Source organism: Boleophthalmus pectinirostris, unplaced genomic scaffold, assembly GCF_026225935.1.
Source record: "Boleophthalmus pectinirostris isolate CB_2022bp ecotype Guang Dong unplaced genomic scaffold, ASM2622593v1 HiC_scaffold_4, whole genome shotgun sequence".
In the NCBI taxonomy this organism is placed as follows: Eukaryota; Metazoa; Chordata; class Actinopteri; order Gobiiformes; family Gobiidae; genus Boleophthalmus; species Boleophthalmus pectinirostris.
Genome location: NW_026571353.1, coordinates 12,417,377 through 12,436,263, shown reverse-complemented (window position 1 = coordinate 12,436,263; position 18,887 = coordinate 12,417,377). Strand labels below are relative to the sequence as shown.

The window sequence follows — 18,887 nt, the reverse complement described above, 5'->3', positions numbered from 1 at the left end:
AGGAGAAACTGAGTGATTGACATGACATAAGGTTATTTATTACATAATGGTGAGTTGTTGTACAGTTGTATGGAGTATGTTATGAATGTAGTCCTGTATCTTGAATGTAGTCCTGTATCTAAATCATCTTTTATTTCATTATATTTAATCCAGATGAACAATTCTCTCTCAGTTGTTTTCAAAGCAATAAGCTTCATGTTGCAGATCATCTTTGCAACCTACGATAATGCATAGGTTATATTTTAGTCAAATACAATCCTATTGTATGTGCACACTCTAAAGTACTAAGTGATATACAAACAGAAGACTTGGATCTGCCAGGAGATGGGGTGTAATTTATAGCTGCACCTCTTCTCAGATCATAAATTACAAAGGAAAAGGGTGTTAGACCGTGGTGTCATATAATCACTTTTGTAACACAGTGTTGCCTGCGAGCACCTCCACAATTGTACCCTAGAAACATGCGCTATCTCTATGGTACAAATGGAGCAATGCATTACTGTAGTGGACTATTTTGCATATTTATGGCTATAATAAGATGGGTTATTAACCGGTGGTACAGTCCAAAATAGCTCAACACTGCAATATCTGGTTATCTCGGGGGAGTTGCTTCTTGTGGCACACCTCCCATCTTCGGCTTAAAAACACACAGCTGCCTGCTACAATGGACTGCAGTGTGGTGGAGGGTGTCTCGCTTTGATCTTTAAATACCCTCTAACGTTAAGGCATGCTCATTGGCTTTGATTTTTTTTTCTACAGCTGCAGGGAAGATGTTGACGCTCCCTTGAACCCTCCTCCTCCTCCTTCTCCTCCTCATGTAGCCGCAGCTCAGTGGAGAATGCGAGAACACCTATCTCTTTTTTCCTTCCTCCAACGCTACCGCCATCTGTCCCTTTCTTCCATTTCATGCGCTCAGCCAACATCCACACCCCTCTCATAGCAACAGTACACGGTGTTGTGCCCGAGGATGCGCCCTTGCCAAGATGCACCATCAAGTATCCACTTTGCGTTTATGATAGCTCCTGTCAAGGCAATATTTTTGTTATGCCACTGTATTGGCTATTTATGTTTATGGGGCGTATTATTATTATTATTAGTAGTAGTAATAATAATAATAATAATAATATACTTTATTTTTTATTTTATTAACAAATTTTCATTTAGCTCATATTTTATTTTGTAACAACAGTATTAGTGATATTCATCAGAGATCTTATTTTTGTCCAGCTGTCTCATTGTCTCCACACTACACCAAACATTTTAAAGGTAATGCAATGAATTGTTTATGTTACTTTTACTCATAAAGTCAGCATATGTTTTTAATTACATAGTCCGGTCTGGGTAATTTACAGCTAATAGCCTAATTGTTTCAGTTGTATTAGTCAGCTTTAATTAGGTCTAATTAATATTCCTAATTATTCATTAATTAATTGAGTTTTATAAGGCTGTTAAGGATGAAAAAGAACGCATTTTACTTAAATGTTATTTGTAAAATTATTCTTTCTTTCATTCATTAATTTTATTTTCCCTCCCTTTTATCATAACGGCAAGGAAATCTGAGCCAGTGGTTACAGTGTGATGATTGGATGTGCAACTTTAGGGGGCGCAAATCTGGGCAGGAAACCGATTTGAGTAGAACACGCCGCCGCCCGCTTCCTCCCGCGCCTTGCAGTGGAGATTTCTTCATGAAGATGTTCGCGTTGCACTTTGCAGACGGTCCCTTAGCCCTGGCTGACTGTTCAGTGTCCCCCCTCCCCCACCAGCACAGCTCCTGTTTCACTCAAAGATGGCGTCGGCTCTAGAGCCCGTAGTCTCTGGCTGCATTTTTCGGCTTGTTGTTGTCTCCGTTGCGCACGGGTTTGGCACCTTCTCCGCGGCAACTCGACACCAAATTCCGGTGAGTAACAGCGGATATAACCCTGGATAGATTTTTACATGGCCGCCCTTTCTTCGGACTTCCCTCGCAAACCAGAACCGGACCAGCGCTGGCTTTCTGGGGGGACCGTAGAGAGGGAGAGGGGAGCGAGGGGGTACGAACGGTGGGATGATTATCGCCGTGGTGGGTGGGGGGTACAGAGGGGGAGCCGAGGCCTAGCAGCTCCGCTTCAGCTCTGGGCCTCGTCTTCAACCGCAGGCTGTGGACTTACGTGGGTGGTGAAGGGAGGAAGTCTGTGCGAGGTAAGAGACCGCTGGTAAAGACGCGTCTGAGCGGGCAGCAGATCTTTGCGCACACCGAAGGCTGCAAGCGAGGCCTTGGAGCGTGTAACACTGCAGGCTATGATGTCTTAATTTTTGCACTTGCACACTAGCCTTAATGGCGAGTTGCATTGTGCTTTTTACAAGGCCGCGGTTTTACGTTTATATCTAAATGGCTTTCACAGGAACACATTTCGCCATGGCTGCTGCAGTGTGATGCTTTGTGTTGTCTGAACCTTGTCGGTGAGCGCACAGCCTTATCGCTCACTCTTGCTTTCGATTTGTGCTGTTTACATTGTAACATTGTCGTAACATTAGCTCGCTGGTTAGCACTTCACATTAGCTTGCTAAACAACAGCAGTAGTTAGCGGGAAGCCCTGTTGTCAGATACTTGGCTGCCAATATCATATCAGTGAGAGTAAACACACCACGGGAAACACTTTGGCAATGAGAACACTCACTGAGCTTTGATTTTTAGCTAGCCTCCGTGCTAATGTTTGCTAACAGTCTATGTTTTGACTGCATCATGTTTACGTTAGCTACCCCCAGTTAGCCTTTGGGCAGTGGAGTGTAGTTTTGGGGTTATGTGGTGTGCTTTATTCACTTTTTGGCATTATCTTGGCTACAAGTTTGAGTTTAAGTACAGAAAGAATTGTATTACATTGCTTATCTTAGATACATGAGTTGCAGGGTTTGAGACTTTTAGGTAGTAGTCATAATAAAGTGACATGTTATCATTTATCTATTTTAATCTAGGTTTGTTTTATGTAAAAGTTTTGTGCTCCTTTGAAATGTTGTGCTTTTTACTTATTATATCAGTGTGAGATATTGTCTGGACCAATATCTTGCTGCATATCAACAGTAGTATGAGTTGATATCTTGCTTTTATCCTGTTTGACCCTTTTCATTTGGTTTAATTAGGGTTACCAGATGTAACCCAAATTGAATACAGTTATTCTGTTTATTGACAAGCTTTATCTGCCAGAAATACTATATATGGGTTTGCAGATTGAACTAACACATGTGTCCTCTGTTTCTCTGCAGGTTTTATCAGCTCTTCAGGTGCAATAGGCATGAAGGAGATCGCACTGACTGCTCCCTGGGGTGAGATAGCTGTTCCGTCCTAGAGCTGAGAAGTCCAGAGTGCGGCAGGTGTGCACCATCAAGACACAGGAATTGATCTATGAGAAACTGCAACACGGATAAAAGACGAACAAAAAATCTTTTAATCACCAAAAACTGTACCCGGTCTAACTTTCATTTGTGAAAGTTCATGTTTTGGACACTTGCATTTCACTGTTCATACAGTGTTCAGCACTCAACCTTCCTTGGCTTTTTATTATTGTGACTCTGTACCCTTTATTTTTTATTTTTTATTATAAACCTCAATTTTTTTTCTTGGACTTATACTGTGTTGTGTGAGCTTTCAACTGCCCACTACAGTTTGCAGCTTTGCTCTGCCAGGCAGCCTGGCCTGGCTGGAAGAAAGGAGCCTCTTTTTTTTTTTTACCAGGTGGAGGGTTGGCTCGGGAGTTAGTGCTATGGTCAGCTGCTCTTTACCGTGCTGCTCATTCTCAGCTTCTGAGGGAATATCCGTGCGGCCCCAGGACAAAGGATAGTGCGCAGGTAGAGGGTTCAAAGGCGAGAGGAGCGGCGGCGCTCCGGCGCAGGCCAAGACTTCCCTTGGCTTTTAGTTCTTTGTGGTCATAGCGGTAGGGCACTGAGCCCCTCCACCTCAACTGACCGCAGCCATGGTGAAACTAGCCAACCCGCTGTACACACAATGGATCCTAGAGGCCATCCGAAAGGTGAAGAAGCAAAAACAGCGGCCCTCCGAAGAGCGCATCAGCAATGCGGTCAACATGTCCCATGGCCTGGATCGCAAAACTGTGTTAGAACAGTTAGAACTCAGTGTCAAGGATGGGACTATTCTCAAGGTCACCAACAAGGGGCTCAACTCCTACAAGGACCCGGACAACCCTGGGAGAATTATTGTGCCCAAAACCAAAACTGGCAGCTCTGGAGGCGGAGGCAGCTCGAGTGGGGGGTCACACTTTCATTCAGGAAAGAAACCAGGGCTGGACTGGAACAAGCTTATCAAACGGGCACTAGAGGGGCTTCATGAGCCTGGAGGTTCCAGTTTAAAAGACATTGAGCGTTTTCTGAAGTGTCAGGCGGATGTGGCGTCGTATCTGTCCAGCAGCGGCTCTATGGGCACTGGGATCTTCCACCAGCAGCTAAGGGTGGCCCTGAAGCGCGCAGTGGCCCATGGGCGAGTGGTCAAACAGGGTCCTCTCTTTGAGCTGGTGAGCCGCAGCAGCTCACACCATCACCAGGATGACGGGACCGGAACTGTGTCTCTGGACTCACTGCCACCTGTGAGACTGCTCCCTCACGAGAAGGACAAGGTAAAGAATTTGCCTGTATACGCATGTGCAAACAGCAAAACAAAACTGCAATATAAGTACTGACACAACTCCAGGTCACTTCTTTTATTCCAGTGTGCTTACTGAACTATGAATGCGGGCGCTAAACTGTTTATTTTGAGCATTGCTTAATGTCAAGTTCCTTTTTTGCTGCTGCTGTTTCTTTGAACTTGATGTAGCTTTATTTGTTAAGTACAATACAGTAATCTGTATACAACAGATTTTAAGATCATGGACATAAAAGTTTTCTGTATGTTTTTGGAGTTTAAGCTGTTCAGAAGGTTTAATTTGGTTATTTTGTGCCAGGTAATCAGATTGGAAAATGAAGCCCACGTAAGAGCAAGCTTCAGCTAGGTTAGACTTTTTTGGTTGTTTGTACTGACTCTGGGAAGACACAAGTAAACAAACTGCAGGAGTTGGCTCTCAAGTAGGATTCCTCTGGCCCAGGTGTGCAGGTCGACTTCAGTTGAGAGTCGATGGGTTTGTGAATGCTGATGGGTGGGCGTCTGCGGGGCAAGTTTTTAAGGAGGAGGTCAATGCAGAGTGTCACATAGCTCCCAGCCTCCTGCAGTGAATGTGGACCAGCTGCGGGCTAGTCCCAGTCAGGAGCTGTCTGGAGAGAGGGAGGAAGAAAGAGAGAGAAGAGAGGTGGTGTTTTGGTGGAAGAGGCCTGCATGACGTCAACTACAGGCCTCCATAACCAGAGTGTTACAGAAAGACACAATGAGTTGGAGAGAGAGAGAAAAGCAGACATCCAGGCGACAGAGGAGCAAAGGAACACACCCACTTTTGTAACCTGATCAGAGGCAGCAGTCGGCAACTAACCTCCTCTTCTTCTAAAGGGCCAGAGACATGTTCAAGTCCTCATGTTTACAGAGCACTCACGGAAATCACATTACTACTTTCAACCAAAACTGGACTCGCAACTAGACTTCGAAATGTATGCCGAACAGAAGTATCCAGTTGTGTTTTGGTCAACAATAAAATAATGTGAGTAGTAGTAGTAAGATGCTGGTATATTTACCATTCAAAATCCAGTTAAAAGGTGCACTGTGAAACTTTTCCCACCGTGGAGATTTTACAGGTCTGTGGAAAGGAAACTCCACTCAGTCTGAAAGCATAGGTATTTTTGGGCAATAAAACACCTGTAATTCAATAAGTCAAAGATAGATATAGATATATGTGATGCTATTGTGGAACATTCTAAGCAAAACTATAGCATATTTATGGAAAGAGGCAGGTTTCTGACCCCTACCCAGAAAGGTTACACAGTGCACCTTTAAATACGAGTGACTCTTGCAGTAATTGATGTCCTACTCTATCTGTAACATGCCTTCTAGTCAAACTAAATCAGCCGTGTTGAGCTGTAGTTGTGCAACCAATTAGCCGTGCATGCTAACACCGTTCATAGTCCACAATATGACACCAGCTCTGAGGTGTTGCCCATAAGAAAACTTTAGAGCATGCCATTGACCACGTATGCAAATAGATCAAGTGGAGCTTCACACTTCTGCAAACATAGTGGCTTGTCAGTGGGTCATATGTCACAGGGTTATCGCCACCTACATACTCCTGCTGCCATAGCTCTGTTTGCTGCTATTCCTGTCCTATATCTGGGTGTGTACATGCCAGTGCTGCCTGGAGATGGCCAGTGCCTCCATTCACACACAGGAGGATTAACCTAGAGAGCAGGAGGCAGTCACATGGGGTCCGCTAACACACTGACCCGCTTGGCTACAGACACTCAGGCTTACCTCTTAAGATGACCGCGGCAGCCTCCTTCAACCCTGATAGTACTACGCTACTACTACTACTCCCCCATTCAAGTTGTAAAGTAGTTATGTAACGCAGCGTATTGGGAACGGCTGGTTTCAATAGCGTTTCATATTGCGAGATGTTCTATGGGGATTTCGCGGAATAAGAGGTGGCAATGCACGACGGTGTGAGTGACAACCTTTTGATGAGTAGAATTGAGAACATCAGTGGGACAGCTCATGTTAAATGTTTCAGTGGTGAAGTCAGAGAGACCAGATGGAGATTGTTTGGACCAGGGATGCCACAATGTCCTTTTTTTTTTTTTTGCGCTCCGACTATTGTGAGAAGAAACATAGCTGTTTTATATTCAGCAAGTATTGATGTCTTCACCAAACAGAATACTTTCATATATTTTTCAATTCAAGTTTATGTGACATAGGCTTTACATGATATGATAAATAAGTATCAGCAAAGCTTATTGGTTGTTATGGATTCTGCACAATTGGCATCCATCATGAAATATCGGTTGATCTCTAGTTGTTAATTGTGTTTTTTTTGTGTAGATTGAATTGAAAATATTTGCATAATAAATTCTCATGATTATTATTTGTGTGATCATGTTGTGACCTGAATAATCACAACAATAGATTAGGTCATAGAGAGGAGAATATGTGTATACCAGGGTTACACGGGGAGACCAGAGACAAGATCTATGGCTGTAGTGACGGAGGATGTGACGTTAGCTGGTGTAGGAGAAGAGCGGTTACAATGACTAAATACAGGGGAATGTGGATATGGGCTTTTGCTGCATTAAGTGGCTCCCTGTGGCTCTCCTCGTCAGATCTGTACTACACACAGCCAGTACGGTGGCCTTGATTCTCCCTCTGAGGCTATTTTCCCCTGTCATCAGTGCCACTGCTTCCTCTTAAGCTACAATGCTTTTGTCCGGCTTAGCACCTTTGAGAAGCCAGTAAATAATACAACACATGTGATTGACCGAGGCAGGATACCATATTGTGAATTGTCTGCTAGTGTCAGGAAGAGCATTTTATCAGATATATTTTGAGAAGAAAATATTTGTACACACCTATTACGTGTAATGTAGAAGTTGGTGACGGAGTGGTAAGCCTTTGTTACACTCAAGAAGGTAGTTGTGGGTTTGATGGACCAGCCAGTGGAAATTAAAACAGCAAGAACAATAGTGAAACTTTGCCACCTTTTTACTTTATGTTTTTTCCACTTTGCTAACTTGTGCTTGTCTTTTAAAATCGAAATGAAATGTATAAAATGTCAACTCTAAAGCCCAGTTTGTTGGTGTTGATTCCAGCTATCCATCCGCAACAACAGGAGAATATAATTGATGACGTATATTTAAATATGGTTGTCAAAAGTATTGAAAAGATATATACTATACTATATATTTAAAACTAGATACAAATTTGAGCAGTAAATAAATGATACTAAAAAGTTGCATTCACGGGATAGAAATGAACCTTTCCTGAGTAGTTGAATGATCTTGAGCTGTATCAGAAGTAGGAGAGTACCACATAAACTAGTATACACCCATGGACCACTACGGACCATACCTGGACGACTGAGAGCGTACACTCATATAAGACCGCATGGTAATATAAAAGAAAGTACTAGGGATTAAAGTTAAAAATCACATTCTGTTACAGAAAGTGCGAGACTATTCCTTGGTATCAAAATCGAGTTTGAAATGTTATTATCGTGACAACCGACAACACGCTAAGATAAACGTAAAAAAAAGTCCTTGTGTGTTTTCCAGTTTGCTGTATCTTCCCAGTCAGTTGTGCTCGATTCATTATAATGCTCCTCATGATGAATATGTGAATGTGCCAGTGGCAGTATCTGTAATCATGAGACAAGTGTTGCATGGCGGCTCTTCTCCGCGCTGCTGTCTTTCCCGGATCACCATATCACTGCCATATTGCCACGCATGATCGCTAGCGGTTATGATTTCAGATGGAAGAGGGGAGCGTACAAGTGTGTGTGTATGTGAGTGTGTGTGTGAGTACAAGCAGAGAGGAGAAAATCAAAACAAATTGGCTAAGCACCAGCGTTGACCCCATTTGCCAGGAGATTTGTGTACTCACCACGCGGCTAGTACTCCATTCAAAACTGGGATCACAGACCTTATTTCTGTGTCCCCCCTCTCGCCCCTAATAGGGTGCCATTGCCAGGTCAGGACGGGGGAGGCGCATGGGGGAGAGAAGTCATCCAAGGGTCACGGATATATAGATGGCAAACCTCATTGCCTCCCCGAGCGCCCGTTAGCTGTATGAAGCGACGGCCATTAGGTGGGATGGGCCTGACGCTAGCCTTTGTGTGTATATCCGCGTGGGTATTGGCGGCGAGTGCGTTATGTGCGACTGTGATGTTCATGCTGTCATAATGGACAAGAGAAATCTCCCTGCCCCACGTTTGCCCTCTTAACAGCTGGATGAGGGTTCAACCAGAGTTCTCCATGACGATAGCGGTGTCACGGTGAGGACGTGTGAAAAAACTCCGAAAAGACACAACAACAGTCAAGCTATTACTCCCATTTGGTGGTTTCCCTCCAAAAATGTTCCAGTTTCAAAGTCGATATTGATACTACATTGATCACTGTAAAAATCATAGTACCTTTTTTATATTACCACATAGCCTTAAATGCAATCCTTCAGTCGTCCAGGTTGGTTCCATAGTGGTTTGTGTGCGTATAATAGTGTATGTGCTCTAACATTTGTTCTGATACTGCTCCAGAGCATGGTAAAGCTTTCAGGAAAGGTTCCTTTCTGTCCTATTAATATCTTTTTTAGCATCAATACCTGCTCAAACAAGTATCTAGTTTTGATACAAATTTCTGGCAATCCTACCACTGACTGACATCTGCTTTGGGTAATGCTTGCCACTCCACAGAGCTTTAATGCTATATAGATTGTGCATTAGTCAGCCCTTATTAGAAGCCATTATAGAGATATTTACCAGCAGCACGCACTAGATCAGCCCCAAACTGCCGTGCGTAACCTGACATAGATTACCCTTGCCTGTATTTGCTCAAGGTGAAGACATCCCTGCTTGTCTCATTCAGAGGACGGGCCATACAAAATGCCCCATAGACATTGATTATATGCCTCCAGTGCATCTTCCATCTCTCCTCTCCTCCTCTCCTCCGCTCCCTGCCCCTGCATTCGTATCTACAGCTCTTGTTGTTGTTATGTGGTGGTTATGTTTGCCCGGCGCATGGAAAGTTTTCCTGTGGGCTCCTCCGCCTCATGCCTACACATCATCTGTTGCAAAACAACAACATATTTGCCAGTAAGAGTCACTTTTTGGTTCTTATTTTGTATTAAATTTTAACATTATGCGATCATTATTTTATGATTTTTTTTCACTGTAAAACACAATACTGAACATGTCTTAGTAATAATAGAAGCAGGCCTATTGACTTTCTACCTGGCATTTCACTCTAGCACTGTTCCTGTTTGTATTGTTGAAAAAAAAAAGGTTACATTATCTTTTTAAACCGTACATAAAATATGTCACAAGTACCCCCTGTCTCTACCCACTGAGTGCTCAAGCCTTGTATACAAGATTACATAAAAGTGCATGAATCAGTTGAAATACAACACTGAGTAAATACAGGAGAAATTCTAACATGGTGTAGAGCTCATTTGATTTCACATAATGTCTCCTTAAAGCCACACTATGTAATTTTTAACAAAAAATACTTTTGGATGTTTTAATTGCATCAGAAAACATACGTCCTTACTTTGAGTGGGCTTGTATCTCCACAAATCTGACTCTTTGGTCTGGAAAAGGGCCTCCTGCTTCCTTCCAGAGAGATGTTATTCCTTTGGTTATAATCCTCTAGAGTATGGCAGACAACATGTCTCTGTGGAGAATTTTCCAAAGTAAGATTTTAAGTTGCTCTCTTGCTTCAGTGGAATCGCGCAGTTGACTTACCACCTTCAGAAAGTTAAATTATATCAAATTTGTACCAACTTTTACTCTGCTTTTGTTTTGAGCAATAAAACAATATCAACACATATCTCCTGCCAACCCAAACATGAGCAGCCTTCACCATTGCCTTGTTATGAGCGTATTAACAGTGACTGGGCACGTAGCTCCACCTCAGCGCTGCCTGTGATGTGAATGGCACTTGGCGTGAGAAGTGTAGCAGAGAGGCCGTGCGTGTGGCTAACCCCGGCACCCTGCGAATGGAGCCAATGTGTTTAGCAGCTGTGGAGGTGACGGCTGGAGTGGAGCCAGCAGCCTCCGTTTGATGCAGTGATTTAGCTCTGCTCTCCGTCGCTAACCTCTCATTTAATACGAGTCGGAGTTTGGCTGCCTCACGAGCTCTTTGGCACAGAACAGGTCGGAGCTACAGGTGGGAAATGTCACAGGAAAGACCCAACCAGGGATGTGTCATGGGAATTAGGCTATAGAGTGTTTTGAATAGCTGTTGCTTTATAAATCAGACATCTTTTGACGTTTCACCTTTTCGCATTTTAATAATGGTTTTATGCTCAAAGCATCGCAAAAATAAGCTCTGCTGCTGCTTACCTCCTAGTATTGGAGTCTACTTTTCAATGCAGCCAAGGTCAAAAATGTAAAGTATACTCTCACAGCACTCAAAATAAAGTTCTGTATTGAACTTTTGAGAAATTGTGTTTTTGCAAACTTTTTGCCCCGGCCTACCTCATTTTTTCCATTGCTTGGGTAGATGTACTAAACTGACCACTGTGAACGTTATTTGGCATTGAAAGTATAAAAGAGGATCACATGATGAGTGTTTATGATCTTATTCCAGGGTTGTTCAGTAACCTACAGACGAGTATAAACTAGAGGCCACTTGACTCTTCAGGGGCAAAGCGTGGGACTTTCTCTGTTTATAGTTCGAGTCTTTCTTCCTTCTTTTTTGTCCTATTGTACTGTACTTCCTGTCTCTCTGCTGACCGCTGTCTTTGCATAACAATCAGCAATAAGCATAAAGAGGAAAAGCAGGTCAGTCGTATTTGTTCTTTTCACTCCTTTTATACCCGCAAACAAACAGGTATGTGGCCTCAAGGATTCACTTTCTTCATTCAGAAAAAAATGGCTTAGTCGTGTAGGTACACAACCTCAGATACTATACAAGTACTGAAGTAACAGTGAGAAACAAGTACTGCATTGATTATGAATGCAGTTTTCTCGCCTTGTTTGAACTACTTTATCCCCATCAAATATTTGAGAGGTGAACACTGAGTTGAGTCCTTTTTATGATGTCAAACTTTCAAAGGTTGTTTTTTTTTTTTTTTTAAAGAAAAAGCTCCCATGAAGATGAGACAGCAACTCTACTACAAAATTATTAATGGATTGATTAACTTTGAAAAATATTCCATTCAAAAATAATCCACATAAAAAAGTCACATTATGTAAAAATTGACTTCTGCGAGTTTTTCACAATGTCATAATGGTTTCCTCTCATCCATTAGTTTACTTGATGTTCTGTTATGTTTGGTTCATGCATGTTATCATAGTCCTGTACTGTAATGCATTTCAGCCTTGAAATTTTTAAGCCATGGACCTTAATTACTTATAAATGAAATAAAATTAAAAATGCATGTATACGCACATCGGATTTCAAAATGTTCTGCAGCCATTTTGCAAAAACTGCTACTTGCTCACTTCTGTGAAATGCCACTCAGCCTCTTGATACTAGCAGCTGAGAATCATATCTGCGGTTTTCAACAGGAAGTCAATGGACCAGTTTCTATTATCAATGTTGTGGTTTATAGTGACAAAATGTAAAGAAGTCATAGTCGTCTTTAAACACAATTGTTGATTCCAGAAAAATCTTCCAGGTGAGCTGTGTGTGTGGACATAAAGGTGGCATTTCAAGTCCTCCCAGTCACTGCAGAGTTGCTAACCGTCACTATGAGGCGTGTCCCATTTGGCTCGGAGCTGCATTGTTCCTAAATCCTAACAACACTCAGGCTTAACATAGGCAAACACATGAAGAGGGCTGCGTTTCATTAAGTTCCCAATGCGAGACATACCTCTATCTGTAGGCCAGGACAAAATAAGTTTTTTGATGGTGCACTTTCGATTCAATACATTATAGTTGGTTATTCAGTATGACTAACTTTATCGAATCGATAATAGAAGTCTTTATTAAACCACTAAGTTTGTGCAAAGTTCATATGAAAAACGCCCAATTTACTCATCAAAACAGTGGATATGTCAAATGTATTGCATAAACAAGTTTCCTTTCTCCAAACAAGCAACACAATTGTAACTCTTTCACAAAATAATTTTGTAAAATGTACCAAAAAAATGCTCTTGGCAGTATATCAGAACAGCTGCCCATGATATTGATACTTCTCAAATTAACTTAACTGAAATTAAACACTATGATATATAGGGGTGTGCAAAAATATTGAAATATTTTGCACAAGAAGTGGTTTAACAAAGACTTTTAGTAATCACACCTGTGATTTAAGCCATTATTTTTATTGAACTGTATCGAACCGATTTGAAATATATAATTTTGAATCGTAAGCTCACTGTATCGAGATATCTATCATATTGGCAACTTCTGACTGATGGCAAACTCTAATGAGATATCCAATATTTTTGCACAACACCACATCACACATGAACATGCAACACAAAGCCAAATGACAACTATGTTTCCAATTAGCAATTTATACAAGAATATGTGATACTGGTGTCACAATACTAACTTTTCAAACTTGATTTTGATATTAATGAATAGACTTGGTACAGTTCCAGTTCCAGTACCACAAGGATAGTTAAAAACATCTCTTTATTTAGACAATAGAATGTGATTTTCAACATTAACTCATAGTACTTTCTTTTATATTACTGTGTGCTGTTTTATCTGTATACTCCCTCAGTCATCCAGACAGGTCTTGTACTTGGTCTAAAACAGTTCAAGATCATTCTAAAACTACACAGGAAAGGTTCATTTCTGGTCTCATTTCAGTGAATGTGACTTTTTCAGTAGTGATACTTGCTCAAATGAGTATCTCTTTTCAAGACAAGCTTTAGTATTGATTAGTATTGATTGTCTGACTTTTGATACTTTTGACTGAGTTATACAAGTTTGTGTCAAAAGTAAACAGTAGGTTCATGGGTGTTAAGACCGGATATTCATTTTTTTGTTAATTGTCATGATTATTTGTCATTTTTTAATTATCTTCCATGTCTGAACTATGCTGTGCTAAAATAAGTAATTAAAGATTATATAGAGGTGATTACTACTAGCACCACTATGGTTCTCCGTCTTGCCGAGGGAAATTTCTGGAGCGACAGTGCAGCCCACGCCGAACGAGCTCCAAAAGTCTGAAACGGAGAGGAAAATAACTCTCAGGAGGAGTACGAGCAACGCGTTTCTTTCTCTCCTCCAATATCCCCGTCATGAAGGATTAGCTTTTCATTTTTAGTATCTGCTGGGGATTAATTTACAGTGGCCGTGGTAACCGAAGCCTCTCTCTAACACACATCTCTATAGCAGTGTTTACTCAAGCGCGGATGCAGTGGTTGACCCCATCCGGCACTCACAGGGTTAAGAGACAGGAATGATTGAGGTGTTGGTCTCACGCAGCCCGCTCGGAGCTCCCCGGCTGCTGCACATTTCTCTCTTTTCTTTCACTTAACAGTTCGCTCCCTTCTGCTTGCCCTCTGCTCCGTGTCCTTGTTCTGTCTCCTTAAGAAATGGCTATTCATCTTTTCTAGCACACTCACTATCGACTGGTGCTTAGGCTAGTTACAAGTGCTTCCCGTAGCTCATATTTAAATGGCTTGCTTAGTACATAGTATTTATTGCAAAAAGGACTACATCTTTAAGTTTCCACATTAGACTGCTATTTCTAGTCACAGGAATTACTGGTTTGTAAAGGAATGTGATTGCAGTGTACCTGGAGCTGTAGGTCTTTAAAGAGGCTTAGTTGATTCATCTGTTGATGGTGTCTTAGTTGACAAAAATTTGTATTAGTCAAATTTTTTCATTATTTTGTTTAGAGTAAAAGAATGGGACAGCAGTAGAGGTCAGTGAGTATGTAGATTAAACTCATGATTGATGAGTTTAAGCTGTCTTTTTGTAAATACATTGTTACCTTGTACTGTGCAGTTTAAGTCAGATACATGAAGATATATAGAGCATTTGTCACACCCCCTTTTTAGTCAATTTACTGATTATCAGGACATATCTGGTCCAAGAATTTCTTTAATCATCTACAGCCCTAATATGACCTCAAACTTGGCTATGAATATTGAACACTAGTCAGAAACAATCGTGCATGTCTTTCAGCAAATAAACCAAACAGCATTTCCATCTTCAGCGAATGTAAAATAGTTAGATAATTCCTGCTCAGTTTTTATATTTATTCACAGGTAAAGCTTTGTCTCCTTTTCCACTTGTTGCATCTTATCTCGTTTGTCCTTACATCTCCCTCTCCACTGAACTTACCTTACCTGGTCCCCCATCCATACTCGCCAAGGCATTCCTAGAGATGGAGAAAGTACCAAAATGGTTCTTTATCTTTCAGTCTGTATAATATGCCCAAAAACCTTTTAGCGTTTTTTTTTTTTTTTTTTACTTGTCTAACCTCAAGACACTGTCCTTCAGCTACAGTTCATTCAAACCAAAAGCTCCATCGTAATTTGGCATTGTTTTAATCTTGCTTGTTGACTAAACTCTGAATAAAGAAAGTCGAGATAAAGAGGTCAATTTTGAGAATGACAATCGGCTTACTTTGTCTAATGGTACATTCAAATAAAGGCACAACTGTCATCATAATTTCAGTATTCAGCTTGTATCAGTGACATTTTTCCATATCACGCAGCTCCCCCACAGATCGCCTCAACATATTTACCCAGTATGTACTTGTGTAATCGGATCATTTGCATTTCCTCACTACCACCTCTCCCCTCTCCCTTCCCCTGCGTGCTGTAGTGTGCTGGTGGCTGGTTGCTTGTTGGAGGGGGGCTAAGAGGGGGGGCGGAGGGATTGTGAGCAGCCTGAGTCAGAAGGAAATGAACCCAATAAATCAAACGCGTGTCCCTGTCTCCTCCACTGCCAGGACCCGCTGCCTCTCGCCTCAGCACAGCTCTGCAGCTCTGCGCGCGCTAACACTGACACCGGCCCCAGCTCCTGTCGGCCTCTTGTTGTTTTCATGCATCTAAATAAATCAGGAGCTAGTCTCACTGCTGCACTGGATAGCGTGTAATGACCTTGGGGGGTAAAATTCACTTTTCTGGTTGAGGTTTTTGGAATGGGAATGTCTAAAATGCAATGATTTGGCGAATTTGTCAAGTGGTTTTGACTAATGAACTGGTGTTTCATTATTCTTGCATTACGTTACCAAGTGTGCAAGGATGGGTTAGCTGCTTAACTTTACTTAAACCAATGGGTAAAAGTAGCAGTTTTCCAGTACTATAATGGATACTTGATTAACGTTTTGTCAAATAAGGCTGCATCTAACAATTATTTTAAAAGATGAGCAGATAGTGATGTATTGTGTTGTAGATTATTTTTTTTAAATTTATGTAATAAAGGATGAAATATTGTGACAGAGGGCTCGATGGAGAATTTATTTTATTTTAGATTTTATTGTTGATAAAAATAATTGTAACGCATCTTCTGGCATGTATTTTTAGAGACTGTATAGTCCAGATAACAGTAATTCATTGTCAGAATAAGATCATGAGTAGTTGTTTCGATTATCAGTCATTTTTGTATAATAAGCAATGTAATGTTGGTTATTTGAATATTTTGTCTTTTTACACATACCTCCTTGCACACATTTAAATCAGCACTTGGCAATAAAAGCAAATATTTTCCACAGTTGTTTGCATTGCTTTGTTTGGATGTGTATCTTGGGGAAACATTGCATGGCGCGTTACTGTACCCCCTCTCTACTTGTCGACAGGCGCTGTGGTAAAAACAAACAACCCCCATGTCTAGTTTGGCAGTGGCAGTCCCCATAGCGGTTTCATAAAGCTCACAATATTCAATACTCTCGTGTGTAACATTGTATGCACTGTGTCCTATCCCCAAACTACACCTGCTCCCCAGACAATAGCAGCGGTCTCATTGTGCGCGATGTCTTCTGAATACTTTCCACCTGTTGTTTGAATGACATCCCCAAATAAGCACGAGATTTGTTTTGTTGCTCTGTCAGATTGAATAACAGTGGTTGGCCGTTATACATGCAGGTGTTCTTAGGAGTGGAGCAACACCTTGTTTTTTGTTGATTTGTAACCAACAAATAGTACAAATACTAAACTTTAATAGTGAGGGTATGGGAGCTCAGAACATGCTTGCCTTCAATTATGTTCTTGATGTGTCAAAAAATCGAATATATCCAGTATACAAGTTATAGCTTTTGATCACAAAGGTACAGACTCTTGGCCACTAAGCAGCTAATAGCATTATAATGATACAAGTTAACTCGTCATCACAGGAACTCATGATCTTTCAACAGTCAAAGCCACTTGTGTAACAGCAGTTTTATTTGAGCCCTTGAAAGTTGATTACACACGACTGCAGTCATTCAGTTGATAGGCACACAAAATGTTCTTCATCTGTTCGCTGTCAACATTAACCACATGTCCTCTCTCCTGTGTCCTTCTCCAGCCTGTGGCAGAGCCCATCCCCATCTGCAGTTTCTGTTTGGGCACCAAGGAGCAAAACCGCGATAAGAAGCCCGAGGAACTCATCTCCTGTGCAGACTGTGGCAACAGTGGTGAGTGATGCATTCTGATTCATGTGAATTAATGCAGTCTTTCACGGTGTAAACAGAGATTGATGCTCAGTTACATCTGAATGCCATTTTAGTGTGTTGTAAATGCAATTGTTACATTTAGTCAATGAATATGTTGTAGTAGGAGAAGGTCTACATTTAGTTTGGTGTAAAGGAGGTTGTTTTCCCTCTCTTCTCTGACTTTGTGCTCGATATAAAGCTGTCTCTTCAAAGCGTGGAAAAGCACGGCTCTGGCAGATTGTCATTTATGTTTTAACACTGTTTGCAGCCAGGTTGGATCCTGGAGGAGATCTCTCTTCCAAAAGAACATTTTTTGCTTCTCTCTGTAGTGATGCAAGTGGGTCATGGCTGTCAGTCAGACTGTGACAGAAAAATAAGCTGTGATGTTGATGCACTTAAATATGCATGTGTTCTACCTGCAGGCCACCCGTCCTGTCTCAAGTTTTCCCCAGAGCTCACAGCACGAGTCAAGGCACTGTGGTGGCAGTGCATTGAATGCAAGACTTGCAGCAGCTGTCAGGATCAAGGGAAGAATGCGGTGAGTGGATGAGCGAATATGGCGGACTGGCAGCAAACAGTGTCTGTGAGCACTCTGTGCTTAAGAGTCGGATAGAGACGTTGACAGATAGATCTGTAGTCCTGGGAGCAAGCTATTTTAGTCCAGCCCATTTCAGTCTCTGCTTTTAATGTCATGTCAGATGCCATTGTCTCTGAAATGGTCATGAAAATGAAAGTAAATGTTAGACATATATTTGCAATAAACAGAAAAAGATGCTTTTAAATTTTGATACATGATATTCATAAATCAACTCATTTGAAATGCTGTGCCTTGTTTGTAGGACAACATGCTGTTTTGTGACTCCTGTGACCGGGGCTTCCACATGGAGTGCTGTGACCCTCCACTCCAGCGGATGCCAAAGGGTAAACACACAGTCCTCTCCTCCATTTGACTGACACTAATATGTCTTTATTGTCTCCTAACATCAACATACAAGCAATAATTACTAGGATTTTCTGCTGTCATGTCTAATCCTCTTCAGTGTGTAAACCTGTGCGTTTCTCTTTCCAGGCATGTGGATTTGTCAAATCTGTCAGCCGAGGAAAAAGGGAAAGCTTTTACATGACAAGGCAGCACAAATCAAACGCTACAGCGGACCATTGGGGCGGCCCAAGAACAGGTAAAGAGACACTTTCAACTAATGGCGTCATCTGTTCTTTCAGTGTTGAGCTGTTCTAACAAGATACGAACAATATCTAAGAAGTAGCTTTCATTTTATACATTGAACAGAAACGTCATGACCACTGACAACTTGACGGGACTGAGTCTGTGTTTTGCTCAACATTGCACCAGATACAAGCTTAGACATAAGATGGATACAGAAAAATTGCAATGGTGAAATTGTAAGTGCTGAATAAGGGTGTCCACAGTACTGAAGCTCATGTAGGTGTTCCCAATATTCAGTAGTCAAATAAAGGTCATGGAAGGATGAGCTGCAGCTTACAATGTTACAACTGTGTTAACAGGGTTGGGAATGTGACAAAATTAGGGCTGGGCAAAAATAAAATTTTTTTAATCACGATTAATCGCATGAGTTCGAGCGATTAATCACGATTAATCGCATGTTATACGTAAAACCAATTAATGAATTAAAAAGTAGAGTATAGCACACTTTTATTGGAAATGTACACATTTTTTCTTCCAATGGTATCTGGGTAAATCAGTTACTCCAGCACT

The 18,887-nt window shown here is 41.5% G+C and overlaps 1 protein-coding gene across 2 annotated transcripts in view; it reads left to right on the top strand.

Annotated features, from left to right (window-relative positions):
• The first annotated feature begins 1,773 nt into the window (after positions 1-1,773).
• The window catches only part of kat6a (K(lysine) acetyltransferase 6A), a 29,190-nt gene continuing 12,076 nt past the window's right edge, over positions 1,774-18,887 (top strand). For both annotated transcript variants that reach the window (XM_055161388.1, XM_055161387.1), the window contains exons 1-6: positions 1,774-1,897; positions 3,241-4,604; positions 17,026-17,134; positions 17,575-17,690; positions 17,992-18,073; positions 18,222-18,330. In XM_055161388.1, the coding sequence (XP_055017363.1) occupies positions 3,948-4,604; positions 17,026-17,134; positions 17,575-17,690; positions 17,992-18,073; positions 18,222-18,330 (1,073 nt within the window). In that variant the 5' untranslated portion in view covers positions 1,774-1,897; positions 3,241-3,947. The remainder of the gene's footprint in view (positions 1,898-3,240; positions 4,605-17,025; positions 17,135-17,574; positions 17,691-17,991; positions 18,074-18,221; positions 18,331-18,887) is intronic.